At 39.7% G+C, this 26,856-nt stretch overlaps 1 protein-coding gene across 7 annotated transcripts in view; it reads right to left on the bottom strand.

The window, feature by feature from the left end:
* LOC309569543 (ryanodine receptor 3) overlaps positions 1-26,856 on the bottom strand; it is a 1,308,933-nt gene that overhangs the window by 689,782 nt on the left and 592,295 nt on the right. For all 7 annotated transcript variants that reach the window (XM_082275412.1, XM_082275411.1, XM_082275414.1 and 4 more), the window contains 9 exons: positions 26,528-26,632; positions 24,456-24,559; positions 22,464-22,547; positions 18,015-18,174; positions 12,925-13,072; positions 11,532-11,737; positions 8,779-8,953; positions 1,553-1,761; positions 1,312-1,472 (listed from right to left, as the gene is read on the bottom strand). In XM_082275412.1, the coding sequence (XP_082131538.1) occupies positions 1,312-1,472; positions 1,553-1,761; positions 8,779-8,953; positions 11,532-11,737; positions 12,925-13,072; positions 18,015-18,174; positions 22,464-22,547; positions 24,456-24,559; positions 26,528-26,632 (1,352 nt within the window). The remainder of the gene's footprint in view (positions 1-1,311; positions 1,473-1,552; positions 1,762-8,778; positions 8,954-11,531; positions 11,738-12,924; positions 13,073-18,014; positions 18,175-22,463; positions 22,548-24,455; positions 24,560-26,527; positions 26,633-26,856) is intronic.

Raw genomic sequence — 26,856 nt, 5'->3', positions numbered from 1 at the left:
ATTTATCAGTGATGGGGATTGCACACTTGTATGGTGGTTGATGAATATATGTATTTGTAAAGATTTCACGATATTTATAAATAGATTAAAAGAAAAGAAGTGTGACTAAGGGAACTGACACAAGTTTACTGTATTGATTACATTTACTGATGGCCTTTACATATTGAGTGCATTTTTTGCTTGACGATGTCACTTGGGTATAACGCTGCAAATACTACACAGCACTGATAAAATCTTATATTCACAGACTAGCAATACAAATATCTTAATACTTCTAACCACCATTTACATAAACAATTGTATTTGTTTATTTTAAGGGATTTAGTAACATATTGTAGATAATATCAGTTAAAGCGGGAGACCCAGAGTATTTATAGTATTATGACATCTTGCTAAATTGCATGTGGCCCATGAATTCAGCAAGTTATACTGCATGTAGCTTATACTGTATATTCTGCAACCTACCATTTATTCAGCATTATCTACATGTACTCTAAGATCTCATGCACAATATAAGTGTCAAATATCACAAACCTAGAAACACAGAAGACTGAATAAATTAAATTAGAAAAATAAACTGCGGAAAGAAGAGGACCTGGCCATGTGACCTGTCAAAACCATGTGATTGGCTTCTCCTTTTCTGCCTAACCCAGCCAAAATGCTGGGTTGGGCAGAGAGAACACTGTTAGATGTTACAGGATCCACACTGCAGCCTTCAGTTTATTTACATGTAAAATGCAGGCACCCATGTGGAGAATGTGCTGTCATGCAGACAGTGGTATCCGTTCTGTCTAACAGTTTACCCTATGGCATGGTAGTGCATAAACTGCATTGTGATCCATTGTGGTGCCATTCATTCGGAATATCGCCCCGTCACCCTATTACAGTAGTAGGCAACACATACACATTGCGGTGCATCACAAAATACATGTTGTGCCTTATGGTGTGCTGTGATATAAAGGTCAAATATGTTTTTTTTAGTCTCTACCGGTGTGCTGCCAGCCCATTCAAAATTTATGAGCTTAATTACTAAAGAACAAGTTGAAGAAAGGCGTAGTCTGAATGGGCCCATATTTTTAATATATTTAGTTATATAGTTATCCCTAAAAAAAAATAATTTTTTTGTATGTCACTGGTAGTCAGAAGAATTAACATAGTCATAGTCTGTCAGTGTTAATATCTGGATACACATGTTTATAGATTCTATTACTTATTACAGCTGGCTTTTTGCAGGAGTTTTGTTGTAAAGAAAAAAAAAACTGCATAACGAAGAAAACAATTTAAAAGGGTACTGCAGACAAAACATTATACCTTTTTTGGAAATTTTCTTCATTGATGAAGGCAGAATGGAACTCAACAGGCATACTCAGCCTGCAGTATATCATGTCTTCATTACTGTTCTGGGTTCCAAAGGTTTTGTGTGTAACCTTTAGGCATGGAGGGCTTTCTACAGTACCATCTTTCCTTGTCACCTAACAATTCAAAATCAGTAATTAGGCAATTTATCTATTTGGTTGTAAATATTACATACTGTTTAAAGATACTCAATTACCTCAATGTGAGGATGATCTTTTGGCACATTGACAAAGGTAGGTAAACGTTTGCTGAACCACATGGCAACATCTCTGTTCATATTTACAGCAAATGGTTGAAAGCCCTCCTGCAGACCACACATTGTGTAGTATTTGAAGGTATTGGCATCTTTGCCTAGGTTCATGCGACCAATCTGAGACAGTCCCAAGGAGCAGACCGGAACAAAACCTGCAAAACACAATTACAAGAAGCCAAATCTATGTGATATTACAGATGGTGTACTCTGCAGGAAAAATCCTTTATCAATATGTCACAAAAGAACTTTGATAACCACACATTTTGCTGATGGATATTTGCTAAGCAGTGAGGTAAAGATTCGACCTCTTACAATAATCACTAGTAATACTTTTACAGTTATTTTCCTTTCAATATGATATAGATATCCAAACATCCAAGGATGAACTCACAAATCAGCTAACCTCAGGGGACATCAAGACTAATAGTATTTAGAAATAAACATATATGCAATGCTTCAGAATCCTTTAAAGTTCACATGCTAGTTAAACATACACTATATTACAAAAAGTATCGGGATGCCTGCCTTTACACGCACACAAACTTTAATGGCATCCTAAGTACTAGTCCATAGGGATCAATATTGAGTTGGCCCACCTTTTGCAGCTTTAACAGCTTCAACTCTTCTAGGAAGGCTGTCCACAAGGTTTAGGAGACTGCGAGCCAGGCCTTCTCTCCAACATCAGTGCCTAACCTCACAAATGCACGTCTGGAAAAATGGTCAAACATTCCCATAGACATACTCCTAAACCTTGTGGACAGCCTTATAAGAAGAGATGAAGCTGTTATAGCTGCAAAAAGGGGGCCATTTCAACATTGAACCTTTTGGACTAAAACTGGAATGCAATTAAAGTTCATGTGCCAGGGGGCCCCTCTCTTTCAGAGGCCTTGTGGATCCTGCCATGCTTCTCTGTGTTCTTGGGCCTAAAAATCAATTAAGAGAAGTCACTTATTCTTCCTATCAACTCTGGGGCGAAGGAGATGGCAAACGATACCCTGCCTTTGCAATGGGCAACTAGCATCAGATACCTGGGTATTAACATCACTTCCAATGTTAAAGACTTTTGTAAATTAACTAATTGCCGCCCGCCCACTGTCAAATGACGGCAGAGTGGAGCGGTGCAGCTCTCGTTCTGGGAGGACGTCATTTGACGACTCTATTTATGTGAAAAAAATGATAAAAACTGCTTTTTCCACTTACTGTAAAATCCTTTTCTCTGAAGTTCATTGACAGACGCAGATCCATACTATCTTAACCATTAGGTTATGCTGCCTAATACAGTAGTAGGACACTAGGCAGGAAAAATGTTTACCACGCCTATGGGGCAGTCACTGAAGGCATACACCCACTCACTCTGCGATAGGATTCCGTTTTTTTGCAAGCAGTGCCAGAAGTAAAAACCCCCATCCCACTCAGAAATAAAGGGGCGGGTGCTGCGTCTGTTAATGCACTTCAGAGAAAAGGATTTTAGGGTAAGTCAAAAATCCATTTTTCTATATCGTTCATTGACAGACGCAGCTCCATATTCTTCTTAACCATTGGGATGTCCCAAAGCAGTATTTGCATGAGGGGTGGGAAAACAACGCAGAGGAAGAATGTAATTCCCCAAAGGCTAAACTTAGCCAACCAGCTAACATAGAGCAATGCAGAGAAAGAACGTAATTCCCCAAAGGCTAAACTTAGCCAACCAGCTAACATGGACCAACGCAGAGGAAGAACGTAATTCCCCACCTACTGAGGAAGTCGTGATGCGAAAGCATAAGACGCCACGTGTATAGGGGACAGAGACCTGGACGGACGAGCGACGACCCACCAGCACGGCTCCCGACAGCTACTGTTTTTGGCGTGTACAGTCCGCACAAGCCCATTGTGCTGAGTGCAATTCTACTTTAAATGTGAATCAATTAAAGGATAATATCAGTGTACACTTAGATGACTCATTATCTTTATTCACATATCATGTCCATGGAATGGTGAGAGATCGATCCAGGAAGTGGCATTTTTTAAGGGATTCAATGCTGGTTTAATGCTTCAGTGAGGTGAGAGGCCATCTGGTGGCTAAACGGTGGTGGTGTCACTTGCACTTTTATATGGAAACATCTATCAAGCACTTTATTGAATTTTAAACCACGGTTATATTTATATTTTAGTGGACTTTTATGCACTTTACTTTGAATGCACTTTATTGACATTATATATTGCACCTAAGAGGAATATATATTGCACTGTAAGCGAGTTTATTGATTTATATGATGCACATTGTCACTTTATTTGATTTTATATAGCGCTGTATAAATATTTGTCTATAATTCCCCAAAGGCTAAACTTAGCCAACCAGCTAACATGGAACTCAACCAACAACTAGAGCTCACCTACAAACAACATACACCATCAAAGAGAAAAAAATGCTCTTTTAAACAGCAGCATGCAAAACCTTGCGGCCATAGGAAGCATACAAGGATGCCAACACATCTACTTGCCGCTTTGCAAACTTGTATTACTGACGCCTGATAGCAAAAGGCCCAAGAGGCACTCAGCGCCCTAGCAGAATGTGCCTTCACAAGAAAAGGTGGAACCTGACCCTTAAGTGAATATGCCTGTACCACCGTCTGCCTGAACCATCTAAATAAGGTTGCAGCACCAGGTCGAAGGTACTTCGATTAGGTCGAAGTACCATTTAATCTCTGAGGACCACCAGAGAAGGAGAACGGCAGGACAATGCGCCAATTCAGACACTCTGCGGGCAGATGTAATAGCGACCAAATAGGATACCTTTTTTGACAGTGTAAGCAGAGGAATCTCCCTAAGTTTTCAAAGAGAAGATTTTGAAGAACAGACAGTAACAAGTTAAGATCCCATGGAGGTAACGGGGACCATATCGGAGGAGCCAAATAACGAACTCCCTGGATAAAAGTGCGAATCAAAGAATGCGTAGCTAAAGGGCGTCGGAAAAAAAACGGTGGCATTGTCTGATTGAATCCGAATTGGACAACTCTGCAGACGATTTGACTTAAGCAAAGCTTTATCACTCTGAGTTCCAGAATATTGATCGGAAGTTTGGACACTTTTAGTCCAGATGTCCTGGACACACAGCTTTCCAAGTACTTCCCCCCTCCCCCCAGCTGGACAGGCTGGCATCCATGGATACCACTGTCCAATACAATGGAAGGAAGGACTTGCCCTGACGCAGGGCCAAGGAATGGAGCCACCACAGAAGAGCACTTCTTGCGTTTTGACTCAACCGAATCAGATTGTCCAAAGATTTTGGATCCTTGTTCCACTTGACAAGAATACCCCTTTGCAGAGATCTCGTGTGGAACTGAGCAAATGGAACCGCCCCAAAGTTAGACATCATCAGGCCTAGAGCTTGCATGCAAGTCTGCAATGAGGACAGAGTGCTGGATAAAAACAACCAAATTGCCAGAGTCAGTCCCAGATAAAACATTTTGGAGGCTGCAGATTTTCTGAAATTGATGGTCCAACTGAACTATTTCAGAGTCTCGTACAGTGATTGACAGATTGCCCACCAGAACTGAGTTGGAGTCTGCTCTTAAGAGGAGATTGTCCAGGTACTCTAGTACCGCAATCCCCCACTGTCACAGTAATGCCAATACTAGAGCCAACACATTGGTGAAGACCCTGGGACAAGGGCGAAACCAAAGGGTAACACCACAAATTGATAATGTTCCTCTCTTACAGTGAAACAAAGAAAACACTGGTGTCCAGCATAAATGGGGATGTGCAGATATGTATCCTCAATATCGATAGAGGCTAAAAAGTCCCCTTGGTGTAGGAACGCCACAACCGTACAAATGGACTCCAAACCCGCACAAAGTGATTCAGAGCCTTGAAGTCCAGAATTGAATGCACATTCCGTTCGTTTTTGGGAACAGTAAACAAGTTTGTATAAAACCCTTGAAAGCGTTCCCGAGAGGGAACTGACACAATCACCCTTTGTGGCAGCAGATCTGCTCGTAGATCCCTTAACTGATCTGAAGATAGGCGTAGATTGGACAGGAAGAATCTGTCCGAAGGTCAGGACCTGAATTCAATCTTGTAACCCGATTCTAGCAGCTCGTGGGCCCATTTGTCCTGAATCAAAAAGGTCCCTGGTTTCCTGGACAGAAAAAAAAGACGACCCTCCACCCCAGATACGGATGAGGGCATCCCTTCATTCAGACGGAGATTTGTCCACAGATCTGGAGGGGCCTGTTCTTGACCATTTTTTTAGAACCCCCAGATGACCTAAATGGCTTAGGTCCTTTCTCCTTCTTGTGGAAAGGACGAAGGGCCCGCCTGTGTGCTGAAAGATCTGATAGAGCCTTTTTAGAAGCCTGGTCCGCAGACCAGCTTTTTAGCCACACCATACGTGGTTACCATTGTTGCGTTTAGAACAACGGCACTGACTCGCAACAATTTTGTCACAGTAGGCGGGTAAAGGGAGTACCTTGCCACTTTTAGGGGATCTGTGTACCCCAAGGGGACTGGCGCCTCCCATGTTAAAAAATTTCTGCACCGATACAATCAGTACATCCACCAGCAACCTTGCATGCACATGTGCAGTAAAAAAAAAGGAATCATCCTCACAGCTGAGCACCCGAAGTGCGTGGATGCAGACCCAGTAGAGTCTCTATATGCTAAGCTCACCCTGAGAACATAACAAGCAGTGGAGGTTCGCCGACCACAGTCCCGCACGGAGACACCGGCTAAAGTTCCACAAAAAAACCCCTATTGGACCTAAGGGTCGCCCACCATAAATGACATAATAGGACATAGCCCCCTATAATGGGGAAGAGGGGGCCCACCATGACGCAGACGCGCAGGCAGAGAACCCACACACAACAATGCCCCCATGGCGCCCTCTGGTTCAAGGGGGGCACCAGGCAGTCCATATGTCCACCCACTTGAGGGGAGGGGGAAGGGCAGACGCCCATCCGCTGCTCTATCACCCGGGTCAGCAGCTCAAACAGCCTGGTCAACAGCTCTGTCAGCAGCTCGGATAACCAGCCGCGAGTAGGCTGCAAAGCCCAAGGCCTAAATTTGGGGCCCGATCTGGTCGAAAGTCCACCGTCAGCTCTGCCAGCTTGATCAGGTTAGGAGCTCGGACAGCCTGATCAATTCAGTTATATCACTTTGTAAGGAAACTTACTACTCCCGAGGCTGTCCTAAAAAGTTTGAGAAGGTTTGGGATATCTTGATTAATTCTGATTCTACTGCAGATAATCAAAATGACAGTCTGTAAACGTCATGCTATGAGTCATTTGTTGGTCTGGCCAGGCAGGTGATTTGTTCCCAATGAATAATGCTCCATGCCTGTTACACCCCTGTGTGTGTTAGTGGAGAAATATTTGCAATGTCCTGTTTTGAGTGCGTCATTCAGGGATGGAGATGTGACCAAGACCTAATACTTGTTCCATAACTCCTTCATTTTGATGTGGACCTTAGCATCTAAGGTTTAGTTAAGTAGTTACTTAACATATATAGTTTTTTAAACGTGTTAATTGGTATGTTTTACAGCCAGGGAAAGTCACAAGGCTATGTTTTTTCCCCCCTTTATAAACTCTTGAAAAAAGAGAATTTTTAAAAAAAAAAATACTTTTGGTAATATAGTGTATATATCAAGGCAGACTGTTACATTGCAAAGAGCCTGAATTATTTGGGCACCAACCAAAATTCATTTATTGTAAGCCAATAATTCAGTGTATACTAGAGTTTCAATCAGTAAAGTATTGTACTGCTTGCCAGGGAAAATGTAGCAATATCCATTTGCTAATTAAAGAATAAGTAATTGACCTGAAAGGGGCAGGGTAGTAGTTAATCTCTAGGCTTTTATGGAATGCAGCAGTTGAAAGAAAAACGCTAAAAAAAAACACTTCTGAAATATGTCAATATAACTGCACTAAGCATAATTGACTCAGAGAAAATTAACAATGAACCCGAGGTTATTTAATAGATATGTTGTGACTCATGTCTTGTGTCGGTTCTGAAGGTGCTGTTCACAACCACCAATCAAATGGATCCTGCAAAGACAGCAGAAATCTGTTCATTTGAATCTGATTGGTGTATTTGAGGGGGAAATAAAAAGATCTAGGTTGATTATATGGGTAGCTATTTTCCTTAAAACAGTGAATGGGGAGACATCAAACCAGTGTGACAGAGTCTGGACCAAAATGGCGCACAAGGTGGCACACAGCAGCCTTGCCGTCCAACACCTGCCTGGTTGCCTGTTTCATTTAAAGGGTTGGAAGCTCTCATAGGAAGGAAAGCTGTGCTGTAAGTGCATGATGAGCTGACTGACGGTGATTTTGCTGTGTGCTGATTAAAAAGCACTTGAAGGGTTCAAACACCAGTTTGGGACTTGTTGAGGCTAAGTGAAAGTCTAATAAATGACCTCTAAAACTTGTTAAATTTAGCAGCCCTTTTTTCTTCTGTTTTAAGTTGATATCAAGCTGTTTTGTTTTGTTTAGACACCTTAAAAAAAAAAAACGTGGTATACAGTAAGTTCTCTCTTAAAGAGACTGCAGTGTATGGTGCCCTACTGCCACTGAGCTACCACTGGAGCAAGTACTCAGTCACACCAGACTCATGTGGACTAGCATCTGTCTAAATTCCTACTCATTGTGGACCACAGCACACGTATCCTACCTAATATCCTTGCTTTCCTCCACAGAACAGTGATGGATCAGGCTCTAACCATTGAGAAAAGTAATTATTGCCCTTTACTATATGAAAAGAAAATCTTGATTGTCATGTTTATATCGGCAACTCTTGCTTTAATCAAACATTTAGATCCAAACTTATACGATTTCCCTTCAACGTCTTTGGCAGTCTCTAGCTATTTACACTCTGTATCTTTTCGTTTTTTTCATCTTTCTTACTTCCTACATCCTCTCCCTACTTCTACTTCCAAAACTAACCATACTCTATGTTATACCTATAACAATCTATGCAAAACCCTCTTTTATTGTCATTTCAATTTGTAACCTTTTACATGATATGGAATATTTAGACTATATCTTTGTTATTTATGTTCCAGGTCATTACTTATACCATATGTTGGAATTGTAGGGCTTTGGGATGTGTCTTAATATCTGAAAAATGTTCCTCTATCATTAAACAATATAAATTAAACTATAATTATGTTTACTTTTGTGAAATGTACTACTTACCATTTTCAATTTCAAAATCTGCAAATGCTAGTTCAGACCCTTGATTAGTTATTAGAAGTTCCCCATTTAATGTGAAAATCATAGATTTATCTTCCAAATTAATCATGGATCCCACCACATCTCCTGGTTGCCAGTTGCGACCAAAAAAAGAGCTTCCCATATTCCAGCACGTGCCCTATAAAGATAAATACATTAGTTAATATGTGCACATTATTACACAGTTGGAACAAGGATTAACAGGGATATCGTAAATTCCAAAAGAAAATTGCGATGCTTGGCACCTTCCTCCTGCGCTCAGAACCTGTTTCTCAAACAACCTCTGTCATGGGATTTACACTTGGCATCCTCAAATGGCTAGACCTTGCTGCCCTCTACGACCGGGGTGGTCGACATAACACTGTAAACACAAACATAAAAAAGAGGGCAAACCAGCCTAGCGCATTATCCTCAGTAAGCTTTTATTAATAAGTTATTAAAAATGTCTACTCACAAACAAGTGATGTAAACCAGCATATCATATCCGACTGACAACGTCCATAATGTTGGAGTCCACTGTCTTAGTCAAGGAAATCAGCTGACGCGAGAGAGGCTCTGAGGAAGAGGTACAGTCTCGAAACACGTCAGCCAATTTCCTTGACTAAGACAGTGGACTCCAACATTATGGACGTTGTCAGTCGGATATGATATGCTGGTTTACATCACTTGTTTGTGAGTAGACATTTTTAATAACTTATTAACCACTTGCCTACTGTGCACTTAAACACCCTTCCCATCCAGGCCAATTTTCAGCTTTCAGCGCTGTCACACTTTGAATGACAATTGCGCGGTCGTGCTACACTGTACCCATTTGAAATTTTTATCATTTTTTTCACACAAATAGAGCTTTCTTTTGGTGGTATTTAATCACCTCTGGGTTTTTTATTTTTTACAAAAAAAAAGAATAAAGACAGAAAATTTTGAAAAAAAAAAAAAGTTTTTCTTATTTTCTGTGAGTAAATTTTGAAAATAAATTTTTCTCCTTCACTGAAGGGCGCTGATGAGGCGGCACTGATGGGCACTGATAGGCTGCACTGATGGGCACTGATGAGGTGGCACTTATGGGCACTGATGAGGTGGCACTTATGGGCACTGATGAGGTGGCACTTATGGGCACTGATGAGGAGGTACTAATATGCCGCAATGATGAGCACTGATAGGCGGCATTGATAGGTGGCACTGATAGGCGGCACTGATAGGTGGCACTGATATGCGGCACTGATAGGCGGCACTGCTGGGCACTGAGAGGTGGCACTGCTGGGCACTGAGGTGGCACTGCTGGGCACTGAGAGGCGGCACTGGCGGGCAGCACTGATGGGCACTGAGAGGCGGCACTGATGGGCACTGGCGGATGGCACTGATGGACACTGACGGGTGGCACTGATGAGCACTGATGGGCAGAACTGATGAGCACTGATGGGCAGCACCATCAGTGCCCATAGTGCTGCCAGTCAGTGCTTATCAGTGCCTAGATGAGCAGGCACTGATGGGCACTGACTGGCAGCACTATGGGCACTGATTGTGGGCATTGATGGGGGACACTGATGGCGGGCACTGTGGGCACTGATGGGGGGGCACTGTGTATGTTTTTTACCTTTTAGTAATCAGGGCACTGGTAATCAGTGCCCTGATTACATGTCTCTTTGTCCCTGGCGCTGTGCAGCTCTCCCTCCTTCCTCACACTGCAGGCTCCGTGTGAGGAAGGAGCGCCGGCGATGAGAGATGATCTCATATGTTTACATATGAGATCATCTCTCATTGGATGATCCGATCACGTGGTGAATGGCCGCTGTGATTGGCCATTCACCACGATCTGTGATCGGCTGTGTCCAAGGGACACGGCCGACACAGATTCTCCCCGCTGCGCGCTCGCGGGAGCGCGCGGGGGGCGTGTCACTGGGAGGCCGTTTTTAAACGGCCTCCCGAAAATTCGAGTCCGCGCTGCAGCCGTATATAGGCTGTAGCGCGGATGGGAACTGGTTAATAAAAGCTTACTGAGGATAATGCGCTAGGCTGGTGTGCCCTCTTTTTTATGTTTGTGTTTACAATATCATAAGTTCCATCATGGGCTTTATACTCAAGGAAGTTATTAAGATACTGTATGATGATGCTTTGTGGGAGCCTTTTTATCCAAATAGGTTTAATGCTTATTGGAGACTTGATGCAACACTTAAAGGGATACCTAACTTTGCCCAAAAAGGCAGGTAGCGGGCAATGAGTAGTCACTAATTTTTCCTGTGGTCCCCCTGCATCTGATCTCTGTCTATACTATGCGGCTGTGCTTCTGGGTGTGCAGTTAGAAATACCTAGAACAAACTTCTATCTCGCTAGAAATTTGTTTCATAAGAGAATCAAAAACAGCCAATGTGTTTAGAGGAATACGAACCCCCTTCTTCTGGGCCTGAATGATTTGTGATATAGTAAGAATAACATTTTATAGAGATTCTTAAAATTAAGCTGGAATAAAGCTAGCATGTCCAAAAGTCACTGTAAATGGCCTGCTGTATGGAGGCAGCCATCATGGTAGTCTTGTCTACCATCTTTCAACTTTCTAAATCATATTTTTTGTAGTTTACATTTCTTAGGGCCCACAGGTCACTGAATATCCAATGCTATCCAATTTCCATTATATAGGCATGCTAGTCAAAGGGAGAGTTGATATTTAGGAATATTGAAATCTTTGCAGGGTGTGTAGCAGAAACAAGAAAAATACTCACTCTGCTTCCTTCAAATACAAATGCCCGATCATCTGCTCCAAGTTCAAGATCTGGCCTGCAATTGGGTCGAGCCCAGCCTACTCGCATATCACCTCCAGTCACCACTTCAAACTCAAAATACCACTTCCCAGATTTTACAGCATATGTTTGCTCCACCCTAAAGAAGCGAATCTTATCAATGCTGACTCGCTCCATCATTTGGTCAGCTATAAAAATAAATACAGGAAAAAAAAGTAAGTACAAACCTTAACAAAGTGCCAATTTCCACAATCACTCCCAGCTATATAGTGAGTAAAATTAAAAACAGGCAAAAATAATTAGGATGACAGAGTATGGCAGCAGACACTTATGAAGAATCAATTGAAAACTATTAAATATTAATAATACCACTATATCACGTCATATTAAATGATATGAATACTGAACAAATATCTGTATTATAGGCTCCAGATTCAATGGCTGACATGGCTGCTATATTATCCAATAGTTCACAGATTCTAATGATTGTGGGGTATTAATAAACCTTTCTACAGTATAGATTTTCACCAAAGTGATAAAATACTTTATTAAAGCAATATTAAGCACAAAAGTCAATGTTTATTATATTGCAACTTACCAATTCCTAGATGTGATGACCAAGTTAGTTTTCATTTTTAGGATTTCTTTCCTTTATTTTCACCTGGTGATCTGGCCAGTAAGTCTGTTGTTTTTTAGCAGAACAAGCTTTCTTGCAGTTAGAAGGTTGAGACAAACCATTTACAACTGACAGAGGTGCTTACAATGATCAGCTTATATAATTATGAATATATATTATATAATTCTGTTGCTATAACTTCTTGTGTAACTGCAGTGTGAGCTGGAGTTTGGCTTAAATTTGTTATTGTATCTTAATCTGCCAAATAGTCCATCTGATACTCCCCTCCCCTCAGACTGACAATGCCCCTGTCCAAAGGTGTCTCATATGCTCATTCATCCAGAGTGGGGGGCACTCTAATACAGGAGGTATGTTACTTGCCAGACATCAGGTAAAAAAAAAGGGAAAAAACCTTAAAAAAAGAAAATGAATGCAACCACCACATTTAATGATTGATAAGCTGCAATATATTACATTTTTGGTTTGGGGCTTAATACAGCTTTAAGTTGAATATTATTTAGAGCTTTTTGTTAGTTGTGGATGGTGCTCCACACATTACTGTTAAAGTGTGCTGGATAAATTAGACAGCCATGTGTCACTGTGAATGCATTAATGCCAATTTTAAGGTTACTGGTGTTTGCTAGTTTATAATTACAAATTTAGCCAACTGCCAATAAATGTTAAATATTTTATTTAATCATTGCAGGATCACATATGATCCTTGTTTTTTGATAGCAGAAGAGCAGGATGCATTCTTACTGATTTCTTGGTCTGGCGGTTCGATATTATAGCCATAACCAATAAATGTTCTCACAGCTTCACGCAAGCTGTCTCTATTAGACTTTTTAGTCCGTTCATCTAGTAAAGCATATGGCACCAAGCGAGGGTTTCGTTTGTTCTTCAGGTCCTAAATAAAGAAAAATGAACAGTGTTTATGGCACACAGACTGCAAAAAGCACCTGAAAATAGCACACATGCTTTTGTTATAATTCTCAAACTATCACTTTATTATCATCTATGCACATTTTATGAATGTAATTTATAAAATAAAGGAAAAGTTGATCAGTTGTAATACATATCTTCAAAAAAATATTTCTCTTTTACATATGCTGGCTATTTAGGGACACTACAGTTTTTGAAATGCTTCAAATACTGTAACTTCTGACTTTTAATATTAGGACACTTACCTGTCCAGGGATCCTGCGATGTCGGCACCCCAGCCAATTTTTCAATTGGCTCTTGGGTGCTGCCGCCGCCATTCCTTGTAAGGGAAACTGTCAGCGAAGCCTTGAAGCTTCCAAGCCAGTTCCCAACTGCACAAAGTGTGCTGCACTTTGTGAATGGCCTGGTGGCGGAGAAGGAGGGGGGGACTTCCAGGGGACCCTGCTGCGGCAGGGTCAAACGGGAGTGGGGACGGGTACCTGTCAAGAACAGGTACCTGTTCCTCCCTCCCAGGCAGAAAAGTCTTCCCCTTTTTGGGTTGTATTGCATTTACATGCACTTATTTCAAAGAAGATAGGGATCAGCATGTATTGTATAGGAATTGCCGGTTTGCACTCCACCTGCGTTCCAGCTGACGGGAAATGATGTATCTCAAACACCACATCTTCTTTCAAGTAAGAGCAATACAACTTTCTTTTTTAAATAAATGATTTGAAATACTGCACCATGAGAGTGTTTCCTCCTCTCCATATGGCAACACTGGAGCTTTGAATACACTATTTATATACATATTGAATGGATGACAGTAGCGGTTTGAATTAATTCCTGTGACCTCATGTATGACATCTTGGATTTTCCCATATGCTCAATTTGACTCCCTATAATAGGGGTCAATTAAGTCTGCTGAGTGTATAGTGCGTCTGCATGCGGGTGGAGAGGAACCTTTACTATACTCACTGGGGACGATATTCACATATGGGAATATATATGGACTTCACATTTTTTTATGTATTCTCTATCATATAAATGGAGATGTATTTATTTATCTGTCTATTCACTATTGTTTATTCACTATGGTGATATGTATTTTATGATGTAAGAGCATGGTTCCTTTGTTTCTTTCCACAGTATAGGTGTTTTTTACACTTTACAACAGGTAGCTCTTTATTGTAGTTTATTTCTATTTTTTTTGGTTACTGATTTGCATGGGTTTAGAACCTATTGGGTTCCTATATTACACATTTTGTACATATTTCATGGTTTCTATTTGTCCCACTTTCCTGTGGACAATCATCATATTGAGGAGTCTGTCCTTGGGGAACAAGGATCCACAGCATTGTCCCCAGTCACCTGCACACCGATCAGTGTCTCCACCACTCCAGAGACTTGCCCCAGGCCAGCATGACCAGAATTGAGGGAAGACTGTACCTGTTCTGCCCCACAAGTTCTGGCCATGCATCCCAGCCTCCACAATGCCCTGTTGAAACCTTGCACCCCAAATTATTTACCTAATTGAAAGAGCCAACTGAGACACTTGAGTCAGCCAGGTACAGGGCGTTTGAGTGTGTGTGTGTAATTGTATGTGAGTGTCTGTGTGTCTTATGTATGTATGTATATATGTACTGTATGCATTCCATAGATGACAAGCTGTGTGTACTGAGTGAGCATATAAATACCAAATACATTACTTTTTAGCATTCCTATCCCCTGCACTCTGTGCATTACTTACTTCAGACCACAGCGCTCTATGCATTACTTACTCCTGACCTGAACACTCTAAGCATTGCCTGACCCTTACACTCTGTGTGCTGCTTACTTCCGATCTCTGCATTTGTGTGTTAATTTTATTTAACCTATGTACTCTGTGTTTTACTTATTCCTGACCTCTGCACTCTGTACATTACTTACTGCTGACCTCTGCACTATGTGCTTTATTTACTCTTGACCACTGCACTTTGTGTGTTACTTATTCTGGACCCTTTTACTCTGTGCATTAAACACTCCTGACCTCTGCGCTTATTCTTAACCTATGTACTCTGTGTGTTACTTATTCCTGTCCTCTGCACTCTGTGTATAACCTACTAGCTGCTTTTCATCCTATAGGTGTGGTCAGTTTTTACCATAGCCGCACACCTTTCCTTTTGTTTTTGATCTATATTGTGAATTTGGTGTTGAGTTATTCACTTTATGGACATCACAGAGGGGGCACCCTTTATGCCTGGAGGAAAAGAGATTTAATCTCCAAATATGGAAAGGTTTATTCACAGTAAGAACTCTGAAAATGTGGAAAAGACTCCCTCAAGACCTGATTCTGGTTAGCTCAGTAACTTGCTTTAAAAAAGGACTGGATTCTTTCCTAAATGTACATAAAATATCTGGATACTATCATATATAGGTAAAGTTAATCCAAGGAACATCTGATTGCTCTCAGGGGATCAGGAAGGCAATTTTTCCCCTGCTGGAGCAAATTGGATTATGCTTTTCTGGGGTTCTTTTGCCTTCCTCTGGATCAACTGTGGGTATAGGATTGTGTATATGGAATCATATGATTTTTTAAATATTTTTTTCCCCTTTTATTGGTTGAACTAGATGGTCTTTTTTCGACCTGACTAAATATGGAACTACAGTATGTACGAATCTTTCCAATATTTATCATATGGTGGCATGGGAGAGTTGTAGGCTGGTATTGAGCGTTGTTACTGGAAGAAGCCTTGTGGAGTTGGAAAAAACTTTTAAAAGATGAATTGAGGCCTACTAATTTATTTAAGGGTTAATACAGTCCAGAGAGTATATTTTCACAAAATTAAGCATTTGGGAGTGACACGTTAAATTCACAAGCACTGGAGTTTGTTTATGACACATTAATTATTGGTTAGGAAGCACTTGTAGTAACCTGCACAGAAGAGTGGGTGTACTGTATTACATAAGAGGTGGAATACGTGCATTTTTTTGGGGGCACAATAATAAAATTTTTGATCTTTTTGAGCACATTAACCACTTAAGCTCCAGAAGATTTTACCCCCTTCCTGACCAGGGCCTATTTTGCGATTCGGCACTGCGTGACTTTAACGGACAATTGCGTGGTCGTGCGACGCTGTACCTAAACGAATTTGGCGTCCTTTTTTTCCCACAAACAGAGCTTTCTTTTGGTGGTATTTGATCACCTGTGCAATTTTTTCATCATGCGCTATAAACAAAAAAAGAGCGTCAATTTTTCAAAAATAACAATATTTTTCACATTTTTTTATATGAAATTCCCCAAAAAAATGTAAAAATCTAAATTTTTTAACATTTCAGGCCAATTTTTTTTTACCATATGTTTGGTAAAAAAAAATCGCAAAAAGTGTATTTTGATTGGTTTGCGCAAAAGTTATTGCGTTTACTAACAAAGGGAAAGATTTTTGTCATTTTTGTTGTTTTTTTTTTTTTAACGTGTAATGGCGGCGATCTGCGATTTTTTTTTGCGGGACTGCGACATTGGGGCAGACAGATCGGACCCTTGACTGACATTTTTGACACTTTTGGGGTTACCAGTGACATTACTACAGTAATCAGTGCTATACATATGCACTGTTACTGTAACAATGACACTGGCAGTGAAAGAGTTAACTGTATTGGAGAGGGAGGGGTTAAGTGTGTCCTAGGGGCGTGTTTCTAACTGTGATTGGCTGTGGCTTGATGTGTAAGAACAGTGATCAACGGTCCTACATTGTAGAACTGTTTGATCACCATTCTTACACAGGGAGAACTGACAGGCGGCTTTGTTTACACTAGCCGCCTGCCTTTCTCCTGCTGTCACGGACGATCGCGAGTGCCCGGCAGACATCGGGCCCGCCGGGCACACGTGCGGGGGGGTCCGTGACCGAGCGGGAGCGGCAGCGCGCATCTGGCGGCGCACGCTCGCTCCCAAAACCCTTACAGGCTAGTGACGCAGCCCTACGTCGCTCTGCCTGTGAGGGGCTGACTGCCGACGTAAATAGTCGTGCAGCAGTCAGCAAGTGATTAAATTTAAATTTTTGATAGAAACAGATATGTTTTGCACTGATAAGCAGGAAGTCGTGTGATCACTATAAATGGTTATTAGTGATTAAATACACTATGTCAGGCCATGTTTAAAATGAGGGCAGGATGTTGTGGGTGTGTTTAAACTGGGTAGGATTTTCTAGGTGTGTCTCCAAATAGGGGGGTGTGGTTTTGTAGGTGTGTCTACAAATGGTAGACACAGTCAATAAGGTACCTTAGTAATCAATCTTTTTTTCTCCTTTCTTTTTTTTTTAATTATGCTTGATTTGAGATAAAATAAACATTGTATTGTGTTTAGTATAAATATGAATACTTGTAAAATTGTAAAGTGATCCTTTTAGGATGGTTACTATCTGTCATCAACAGTCACAGTTACTTAAAGTTACTTAAAGTTTAATAAACAGCAAATCGTCTTTAGGACTACACACACCACTGTTTGGGGAACTTTGGTTCTGGATGCAGAAGTGACCACTAGGACCTAAAAGAATCATAATAGCTCAGCCAAGTAACCAGAAATGAAGAATAAACCAATTAGTGCTCATTATTAAAAAGCTTGAATAAATAAAATTAGAGCAAAGAATAAAAATTCCTGCCACAGCCAATTAGATTCTTTTCCAAACCTATATAGTATAAAAGGAAAGACCCACTAATGTTTCAGTTTAATTTGCACCAGCTTTGTAAATCAGCTCCATTGTTTTTTTCAGTTGCGCAAAAAGTGATGATATATATATATATATATATATATATATATATATATATATATATATATATATATATATATATATATATATATATATATATATATATATATATATATATGTATATATATATGTATATATAGCATTTGTTTTATAAATGCAATGCTGCACTTCATGATAGCTTACCTGCTGAATGCCATAGGTCCATCCTTGTTTTATTCTGTCTTTAGCCCAGACATTGTGTGCATTCTCTGCAAGTTTATCAACCAGAACTTCCTGGGCTGGTAACAGTTTTACATCAGATAGGTCCAATGGGGCAGGTTTGTACCCATTGGACATCATATAGCTGTAAATATAATAGTAGTTTGTACATTAGTATATGGGGACTGAGGTTTACTGCAGAGTTCATAGAACTGAAAATGTGCTGTTCATGGTAGTTTCATACTAAGTAATGGCAGTAGACTCCCTACTATAATGTTTAGTTAAATAAAAGTTGATGGTTGCCAACAAAGAGCTCATAAATCAAATATCTTTAGTCTTAATGTATGAATTTAAATTCATTAATTTACTCCTTTTTAATAAATAAATTGAGCTTCAGGGGAAAATAATATGCATGTATTTATTCCACTTATTTCAGGGAAATGACAACCAGAACTAATGCTGATAATAAACTAAATCTCAAAGAAGCTGTATGAATCATAACCACCTTTATAGATTCAATGTTACAGTGTGCAATCATGACGAATGATAAATATTGGCTTATATAACATTGGCTAATGATTTATATTTAGGAGTTCACATCAAAACATTCAAATCCACCTCACCAAGATTAGCAGTTCCCAGTTGTAGAACAAGGGCAGCTGATGGATACAGGTTTTAATAAATATTAATATTTTTGGCACTGGCTGTACCAAAATATTTTGCCATCTGCAGGGTGTTGATAACATTGTGTAAATGACCATCAAAAGAAAAAAAACAGTCCTTACGTTGAAAACATTCACAAAATGTTTTTGTCATCTACAATGCACATTGAAGTACACTGTGAATTACATTAATTAATAATCACACATATGAATCACAAAATTCCAAAAAAATATATATTAATCAGCTGCCAGGATCATAGGAATATAACATTCCACTCAATTAGAAACATGAAGACCAGGTGCAGCACTACCCAACTAAAAACCAAACTCTATATGAGTAGTGAATAATCAAAAAGCAAACACTTTCATAATATATGCTGTATATAGTCTTTGTAGAAGAAGACTTTATCTGTATATTATCTGTATATTTGTACAAGTGATCTTCTGCAAGACCACACAGGAGTGTATTTTTTATTACATTCATTTTTACATGATTACTGTTTATTTGTGTGTGAAAATAAGCATGTCCATAGCTTTAGCTGCCAATTAATGTATAAAATTTCATCTATTAAGTTCATAAAAACAATGCACAAATTATCTAAGAGCCTTAACTGTATTAACTAAACAACATATTGATAAATATATCTCCAAAAGGAAGAATCATATTATAAATATTTTACTTCTAACCAGTTGTCACTGCATAGTGCTTCTATATCTCAAAGAATGCCTACAATTAAGAGGCGGCACTCTATACAGTATTAAAATGGATTTCTACCTTTGCAGCCAAATTTGAGAAATCCCCCACTATATGTTTGTTATGTGTTCCAATTCAAACAGCATACCTAAAATATGTAACAAAAAAAATATTTCTTACCCTTCTAGTTGTTTTCTCCGAAGCAGAATTTTACTGTTCACAGAGCTCGATATGAAACCTGTATTGTTCAGAATAAACTGCAATGTGCTGGGACATTTCAGGGACAGATTGGACTAGAAATGCAATAATATACAATGGAGAACCTAAACCTTGATATCTTTAACCACTTAGCAGGACAGATGGTGTATGTGACAGGAGTCACTTTGGGCATGGGGGTTGTGGACCCCAAATTCCTTTAAAGAGCTTGGGAGGCACTATGTCCAGCCTTGTGTGGCTTTCTTATGTTTAAATCACCCTGCATATTTTATGGATGCAGGGTGACCAGGAGGGTGGTGAACACTGACACTATGGTTTGGACTACTACAAATGGGACAGTCATATTCATTACCAGTATCTCTCAGGAAATATGGAGATCCATCTTATTCCTATACACTGTAAGGCACAGGAAGCGAAACTCCTAATTTGGGCGAGACACCGTGTCTGCAAATTCAATGTGTATTAGCTGCAGAGAGAGGGGGGGATTGTTTCCAGCAGCCCCCTCCTTAAGAATGTCCACTGATTAAGTGCTTTTGTCTAAAATAGGACAGTATGTTAATAGGGTCTGAGACTATTGATAAGTATGTTAATGAGCTCACCTGGCTGTAATTACACAGTCATTGTTCATGTGGTATTCTCAAAGTATATATAAGTGTTGTGTTTCTTTCAATGAAAGAGAAGAGAGTTACTCTTGATCGAACCTCACTACAGAGCCTTGTCTCGTACTTGGGGGGGGAATTATTGATGTGCTTCATGTATGGCGGATTGGAGTGGTCGATAGCTGTCCGGGTGTTTGGGAGTGGATTATCCTAGACGACTGTAACCCCTTTCATACTTTGGGGTGTCGTAACAGTGTAAATATCTAGGTTGAATCTGTTTATATTTACCAGCACAGTACAAACATGATTAATTATGACAAACATACCTCACTAGCCCCCTCCTAACATACCATAGAAGAGAAGAGAAGTAGTATCTATTTCCAGTGAAAAGCTAGCAAAAAAGGTAAGCAGCAATTTTTAAAAATATATTTTAATATTATGCTGTGTAAATAGGAACACATAAAAAAAATCCATAAAGTAGGTTCTCGGATGGACCAGCAAAGGTAGAAAGAAAACTTCCAGATCACAAATAATTTTCTTTGATGTACATTACAACTAAATCAAATGGTGTCATTTAAAAAATGGCAAAGCCTAAACCCTAAACACTACACACAGGTTCATGGAAAAAGCAATTGCAGCAGTCTAGAGCTGTTCTTTTTTTTAACAGTACTTCATCCAGGAAGAGTAAAAGACCTGTTTCCTTTAACTACGGCTTTACCATTTTGACGTGTACTATACTTTTTAGTAGTGAGAAGATGCTGGATAGAGGTTGTGCATCAAAGTGCTTGTGGGTGATACACTGGATGTACAGAGTTTCATAGAAGTAGAAAAACATAAATTAACAGACAGTGCCAGGGATGCTCTGTGCAATGGTTATGCACAGAGCAGCCCCGATCCTCCTCTTCTCAGGTCCCCCGCCAGTGATCCTGGCTTCTCCCCCCTTCCGAGTACACCCCAGCAAGAGGCTTGGTGCTCGTACAGGCTCGATCTCTCGCATCTATAAGCAGAAACAATAGGGCACAGCTCTGGATCAAAATCATGCTCAGGTAAGTATAAAGGGGGCTGGGAGGAATTGTCTGTGCAATTATTGTAAAAAGAGAAAACCTTAGGGCTTTAGAACCACTTTAAAGCAGTGACTGCAAATTATTCATTATTGTATCCGTATCAAGAAAGCTTGCAATATCAAAGTTGATAATATTAAGATTTTCAAATACGTTAGGAGATTTGATTGCAACCCAAAGTGTAATTTAACAATCCCAAAGGGATTCTGAGTAATTTCTGCATGATCTACTAGAGGGAGACATCTCCAACTTGAATGACATATAATAGAAAGCATAATACAATCATTTAACACTACAGTGGAACTTAAGGGAAGCAAAGAAAACAAGATCAAAACAAAGACATCTGTCCTTAAAGCAAAATGCCATATTTGCATTTATCTTACTTTGTGCATCATATTTTCAGGCTGGCCCTGTAGATGAGGCCATTGCTTACTGCTACTTTGATTTTTTTAAGAACAAGCAGCAGTGCAACTTATAAAGCAGCTTCCTGCCCTGGGTTTTGCCATAATAAAAACATTAACTATTTCTCCTTGTGGTTAATGTCATTGAAGGAGGCGGAGTTACAAAATCCTACATCCAAAATCTTACGCATTGGCAGATCCCTTTGGCTGCTGCTTGTAGTCTTACTTGTAGTCTTCCTCCCCTCTTGCTTTAAATGGCTGGCAATGGAGGATGAAACTCATAAGGCATACTGCAGCATAGAGGCATTTCTAAAGGAAATCAAGGTAGATGCGGTTCCCCTGACCCCTGTGAGCCCACTTACAGCAGGCCGTGAAGTGCAGCTGAGCTCAGTGTGGAGCTGAATTGCCTGCCTCCCTTCAGCCTGTCAGCCTTCAACGAGAGATTCATGCTGAGTAACTACCAGAAATCACCGGCCACAATGTGAGCAGTTCCACAACTTCAACAAGATGGGGCTGCATTCAAGGCACTAAAAAAATATGAAATGTGAACGGAAACGTTGTTGATTTTAATTCTAATCTATTGATCATAAAAGGTTTAACTGCACTATGTGTGCCCTTTCCCTGTTTTTTCTTGTCTGTTTAATATCAGGGAATGCTGCACAAGTTGATTAAAGCACAGAAGAACATTACCAGTAAATGTGTTTTAAAAATGTGATGGATTATGTCAAAAAGGGCCGTAAACCAATGCTTTAAAAAGTCTATGATAGCACCAAATGAACTAAAATAGTTTTAGTCACATACTTTTTTGGGAGTTTTACTTTCTTAAGATTTTCTTCAGCTGTTTGATTTGAGTGAACGATGAGACATCCCAGAGCAAGTAAAGTTCTGTAAAAAGAAAAAAAGGAATGCTGGTAAAGAAGTATTGCAAAAATGTGTACATACAATGCAAAGCAGATAGGTAATCCATAAAACATGTAGACTGTGGGAATATCCAAAAATAATATTATAGAACAACAAAAGAACCCCCTTAAGTGGGATTGTACTGGGCAGACAATTGTCTGCCCAGTACAGTCCCCCTTAAAGGGGTTCTTTTGTTGTTCTATATCATTTAGGGATGTGGGCACAACTTGCATACTCCACTTTAACTTGCAATTGTATTATATAATAAATAATATTACATATCAGATAAAATGGACATATATTTATTTGATACACAATATTAATTATATACCTTGATTATGGATATCTACAGAAAGGTTGGAATAATCATGTCCTGAAGAAGCAGATTGGTAATATGCAAAACAAATAGGGGTTGATTTACTAAAACTGGAGGGTGTAAAATCTGGTGCAGCTGTGCATAGTAGCCAATCAGCTTCTAACTTGAGCTTGTTCATTAAGGGCTCTTTCACACACTCTGTCCGTCGGACGGACTCCGCTTTTCTCAGCGGGCGATCAATCCGCCGATCCCCCGCTGAGCAGGAGGATGACAGCTGTGTCTCCACGCTGTGTGCGGAGACACAGCTGTCAGTTCCCCATGCATCTCTATGGGGGAAATTGGATGGGAACGGACCGTCGGTCCGTTCTCATCCAATCCGATCTGCTGGATGAATGGAAAATAGGGTTTCCATCCGTCCAGATTTGACGGATCAGATGTCAGCGGACATGTCTCCGCTGACATCCGATGCCCCATAGGGATGCATGGGGGACCGTTCAGATCCGCCAAAAAAATTGACAGGCGGATCTGAACGGTCCGCCTGTGTGAAAGGGGCCTTAAACTTTGACAAAAATAAATTAAACTAGTAGCTGACTGGTTTCTGTGCAGAGCTGCACCTGATTTCTCACTCCCCAGTTTTAGTAAATTAAACCCATAGACTTTGAGAATATCCATAAACAATATTGCATATCAGATAAAAATGTGTCCACATTAAGTCATTTTATGCAAAAAGAAAGCAAATTTTCCTTTGTCCTAGTGATTATTTTATGTGAATTGAATTTCATAAAATAATTATAGTCTGTGGGGTTTACTATTGATATGTTATTGCATTATGTGTGTGTAGACCTAAACCCCATATTCAGCTCATATTAAATATTGGTATGTACAAAAATAATGTCATTTTTTTTGTATTCTGTCCAGAAACTCTAGATTTGTAATCTTTGCTAAATGTATAGCCAGAAAGGTAATACCATTATTTCCTACCTTACTTTGCACCTTTCCTGCAAAGGGACTATGAAACAGTATTGTCACGTTGCAGAGGTTCTTCCTCCTGTAAGCTACCATTGTCAAAAGCAAGACTCCCTACTACCCACCAAGGTTTTATGATTTAACAGTGGACTAGCAGAACCTGAAGGCACCACTGGTTACTTTGGTACATTTTAAGCAAGGGCAAATTCCTTTTAAACTGCATTCAAACCAATATTTCTGTGCACTATGTTTTATCTAATTTATCACACTAGAAATAGTTTTAATACATTGAATATTTTTAGTTAAAACATACATAGTTTGTTTTAATTGCTATTTTTTTTATTTAAAAATGCATTATCTTATCGAGAGCCCAACACTAGCACTGAATAATGTATTTTAGGCAAGTATTTCAGTTTTAACACTGTCATTTCAAGATTACAACAATTTTGGGATTTGTAGCTGCTAGCTTTTGAGCGCAATCAATTTAGAAAATGTGTAGCTCTTGCACATTCAAAGAACTGTGCTAATGCAGGTATACATATTAGCCCACTTAAACCTTAAACTGCAATTCAAAGTGTATATCTATATCTATACTAGTGATGAAAACATACTTTAAAGTCTCTGTTGACATTTGTAGATTGTAATTCTTCTCTGTTTCTGGTAGCTTTGAGAATTCTACCAAACAAGGATGCTGGCGTTTATTATCATCTCGCACCTACAACACAGTTGGAGAATAATTCATTTAAATGTAAAATATTCACAAATATTATGCACAGACACCTTTTCAGTTACTACTACTTCTTACTTCTTCTTTCTACTTCTGAAAGTGAGAAGTTACACATAAATATACAAGGTCACAGACCAAATAAATTTGAAAAAGTTGCAGAGATATTTGGCGAATCCTAGTCACCTGGAGTCTGGACCTCCTCCTTTGCTCAGTTAACCCTCTTGCTTCTGGGAAAGTGACAAAGCCTGGGAACAGTTTTCTTGTTCTCTTTATCTCACTTTAGGTTCTTCCTCACAGATATTTAATAAAGAGACATAGTCTTTGAGCTGTAATTTGGTCATGCGGTGCCACAGTGCCATGATAAAGGTTCCCACAGTCATTGTTGTTGTCAAGGGCAATGATGGTGATGACTTTCATAGAGCCCTGCATTGGGTACCAAAAATGTAGCACCCCTCCTTCATGGGGTAGAGGAGTTGACTCGCCTCCAGCAGTGAGAAGGCTAGCATTTACCTCAGGGTGTCAAACAATAAGGACAGGCACAAGTCACGTTAGTCTTTTTAAGTTTTATTTCTCCAGTTTCACAGGGAGAGGGGGTTAGGGTTTGGTCTCCATTAGCAACAAGGGCTTCCAGACTCCTTTATTCCAAGGGCGTGCCAAACTCCGCTGAGGGCAGATATTGATCTCCCTCCAGCAGACATCCACCAGGCTCTTTCACCTTGAAAGGCCTACCCTCCTCAAACAGGCAGGGCAGATGAAAGAATCCTGTGCCCCAAAGGACTCAGACCTACACAGCACAAACATTTGCACACATCCTCCCCATGCCAAAGCCCAGGGGAAAACTCACCAGGCCACGCCTCAAGCTTTTATAGCCACTGCCAGCATGCGCCACTGTAGGAAACTATTAGTAGGAGCCAGAAGGGATATAAAGACTCACATTTGCTACAATGCCAGAACTATGGCTCTAAGTGCCAGTGACACCTAGTGGCGGTATTAGGGTACCAAAGCAATTCTAAAAACATAGGAATGTCACGGCAGAAAAAAGACTGAGTAGTCCATTGAGTCTGCTCATTTGTTTGTTTGTTTGTTTGTTTGCTTTGTTAGGTCTATGTTTGTCTCAAGTATATCTGAAGCCATTTACTGTTGACTGTCTCACTACATCTACTGGAAGTTTATTTCAAGCATTAACTATTCTTTTAGTAAAATAATACTTTCTAAAATTAGTTTTGAACATTCCTCCATAGGAAAAAACAAAGGTGAGAAGCCAAATGAGAAGTTTCAAACTGTCCCAGGCAAACTACTACCCAGGAAAGGTAAATTTACTAGATGCCCCTTTAATTCAGGGTGGCTACACCTATATTCCCTAAAACTAATACTTATGCAGAATGATGACAATGATAGACAGAACAATAGACACTGGTAGATACAGATTGATGTAGATGCACAAAATGACTGCGATGACCATATATCGTGACAGATGGACACAGAATGAGCGACATTAACAAGCACAGACTGCAATGGATTCTGCATGCATAGTTTATTGATGGATAGGAATTGACAGTAAAGAACAGAAAGATATTCCTGAGTAAATTGATAACATGTTATCCTACATATTATGAAAAACCTCATTAATTTAGTAAACTTACATTAAATTTACAGTACAGTAGCTATAAAGTGATCAGACATTGATCAAAGTTGTTAGAGCTGAATGTGACTGTATAATCAGTTCAAAAACGCTGAGAGTGTACAAAAAGTGAGGATATGCTGTTTTTAAAAATATAATTTACAGAAAGTACCAAGCATATTTAAAAGAAGTTAATTTGCATCAATAGTACATTTCATATATTATTTATTGATTGAGCTAGATGGACTTGGGTCTTTTTTCAACCTGACTAACTATGTAACAACTATATTACAGAACAACAGTAAACTAACAGGAAATTATCAACATATTGGTACCTTTCCATAAATCCATCCAAGCTCAATTTTGTTCATGCCCCAAAGTTCATGAATATTTTCTGCTAGCTTGTCTCGAATCTTCTCAAGGTGAGGTGGTAAAACAATCTACAAAAAAATGAAAGCTTTCTCAATAAGTGTGTTGAGTGGTGTATTTACCAAAAGCCCCAAAAAAGGATTATAGGCTAATTTACAAACAGCTTCATAACTATGTACTGTATTATTACTTTAAAAATGCAGTACCAAATACATTTGGTTTGCTTTCCCCTAGAACCCCTGAACCCATAATAGTCAGCTTATAAATAGCCCATTATATTTCATGAGAGATGGAA

The sequence above is a fragment of the Pelophylax lessonae genome (assembly GCF_965119305.1).
Source record: "Pelophylax lessonae genome assembly, chromosome: 13".
Classification (NCBI taxonomy): Eukaryota; Metazoa; Chordata; class Amphibia; order Anura; family Ranidae; genus Pelophylax; species Pelophylax lessonae.
This window is presented reverse-complemented; position numbering and strand designations above follow the sequence as displayed.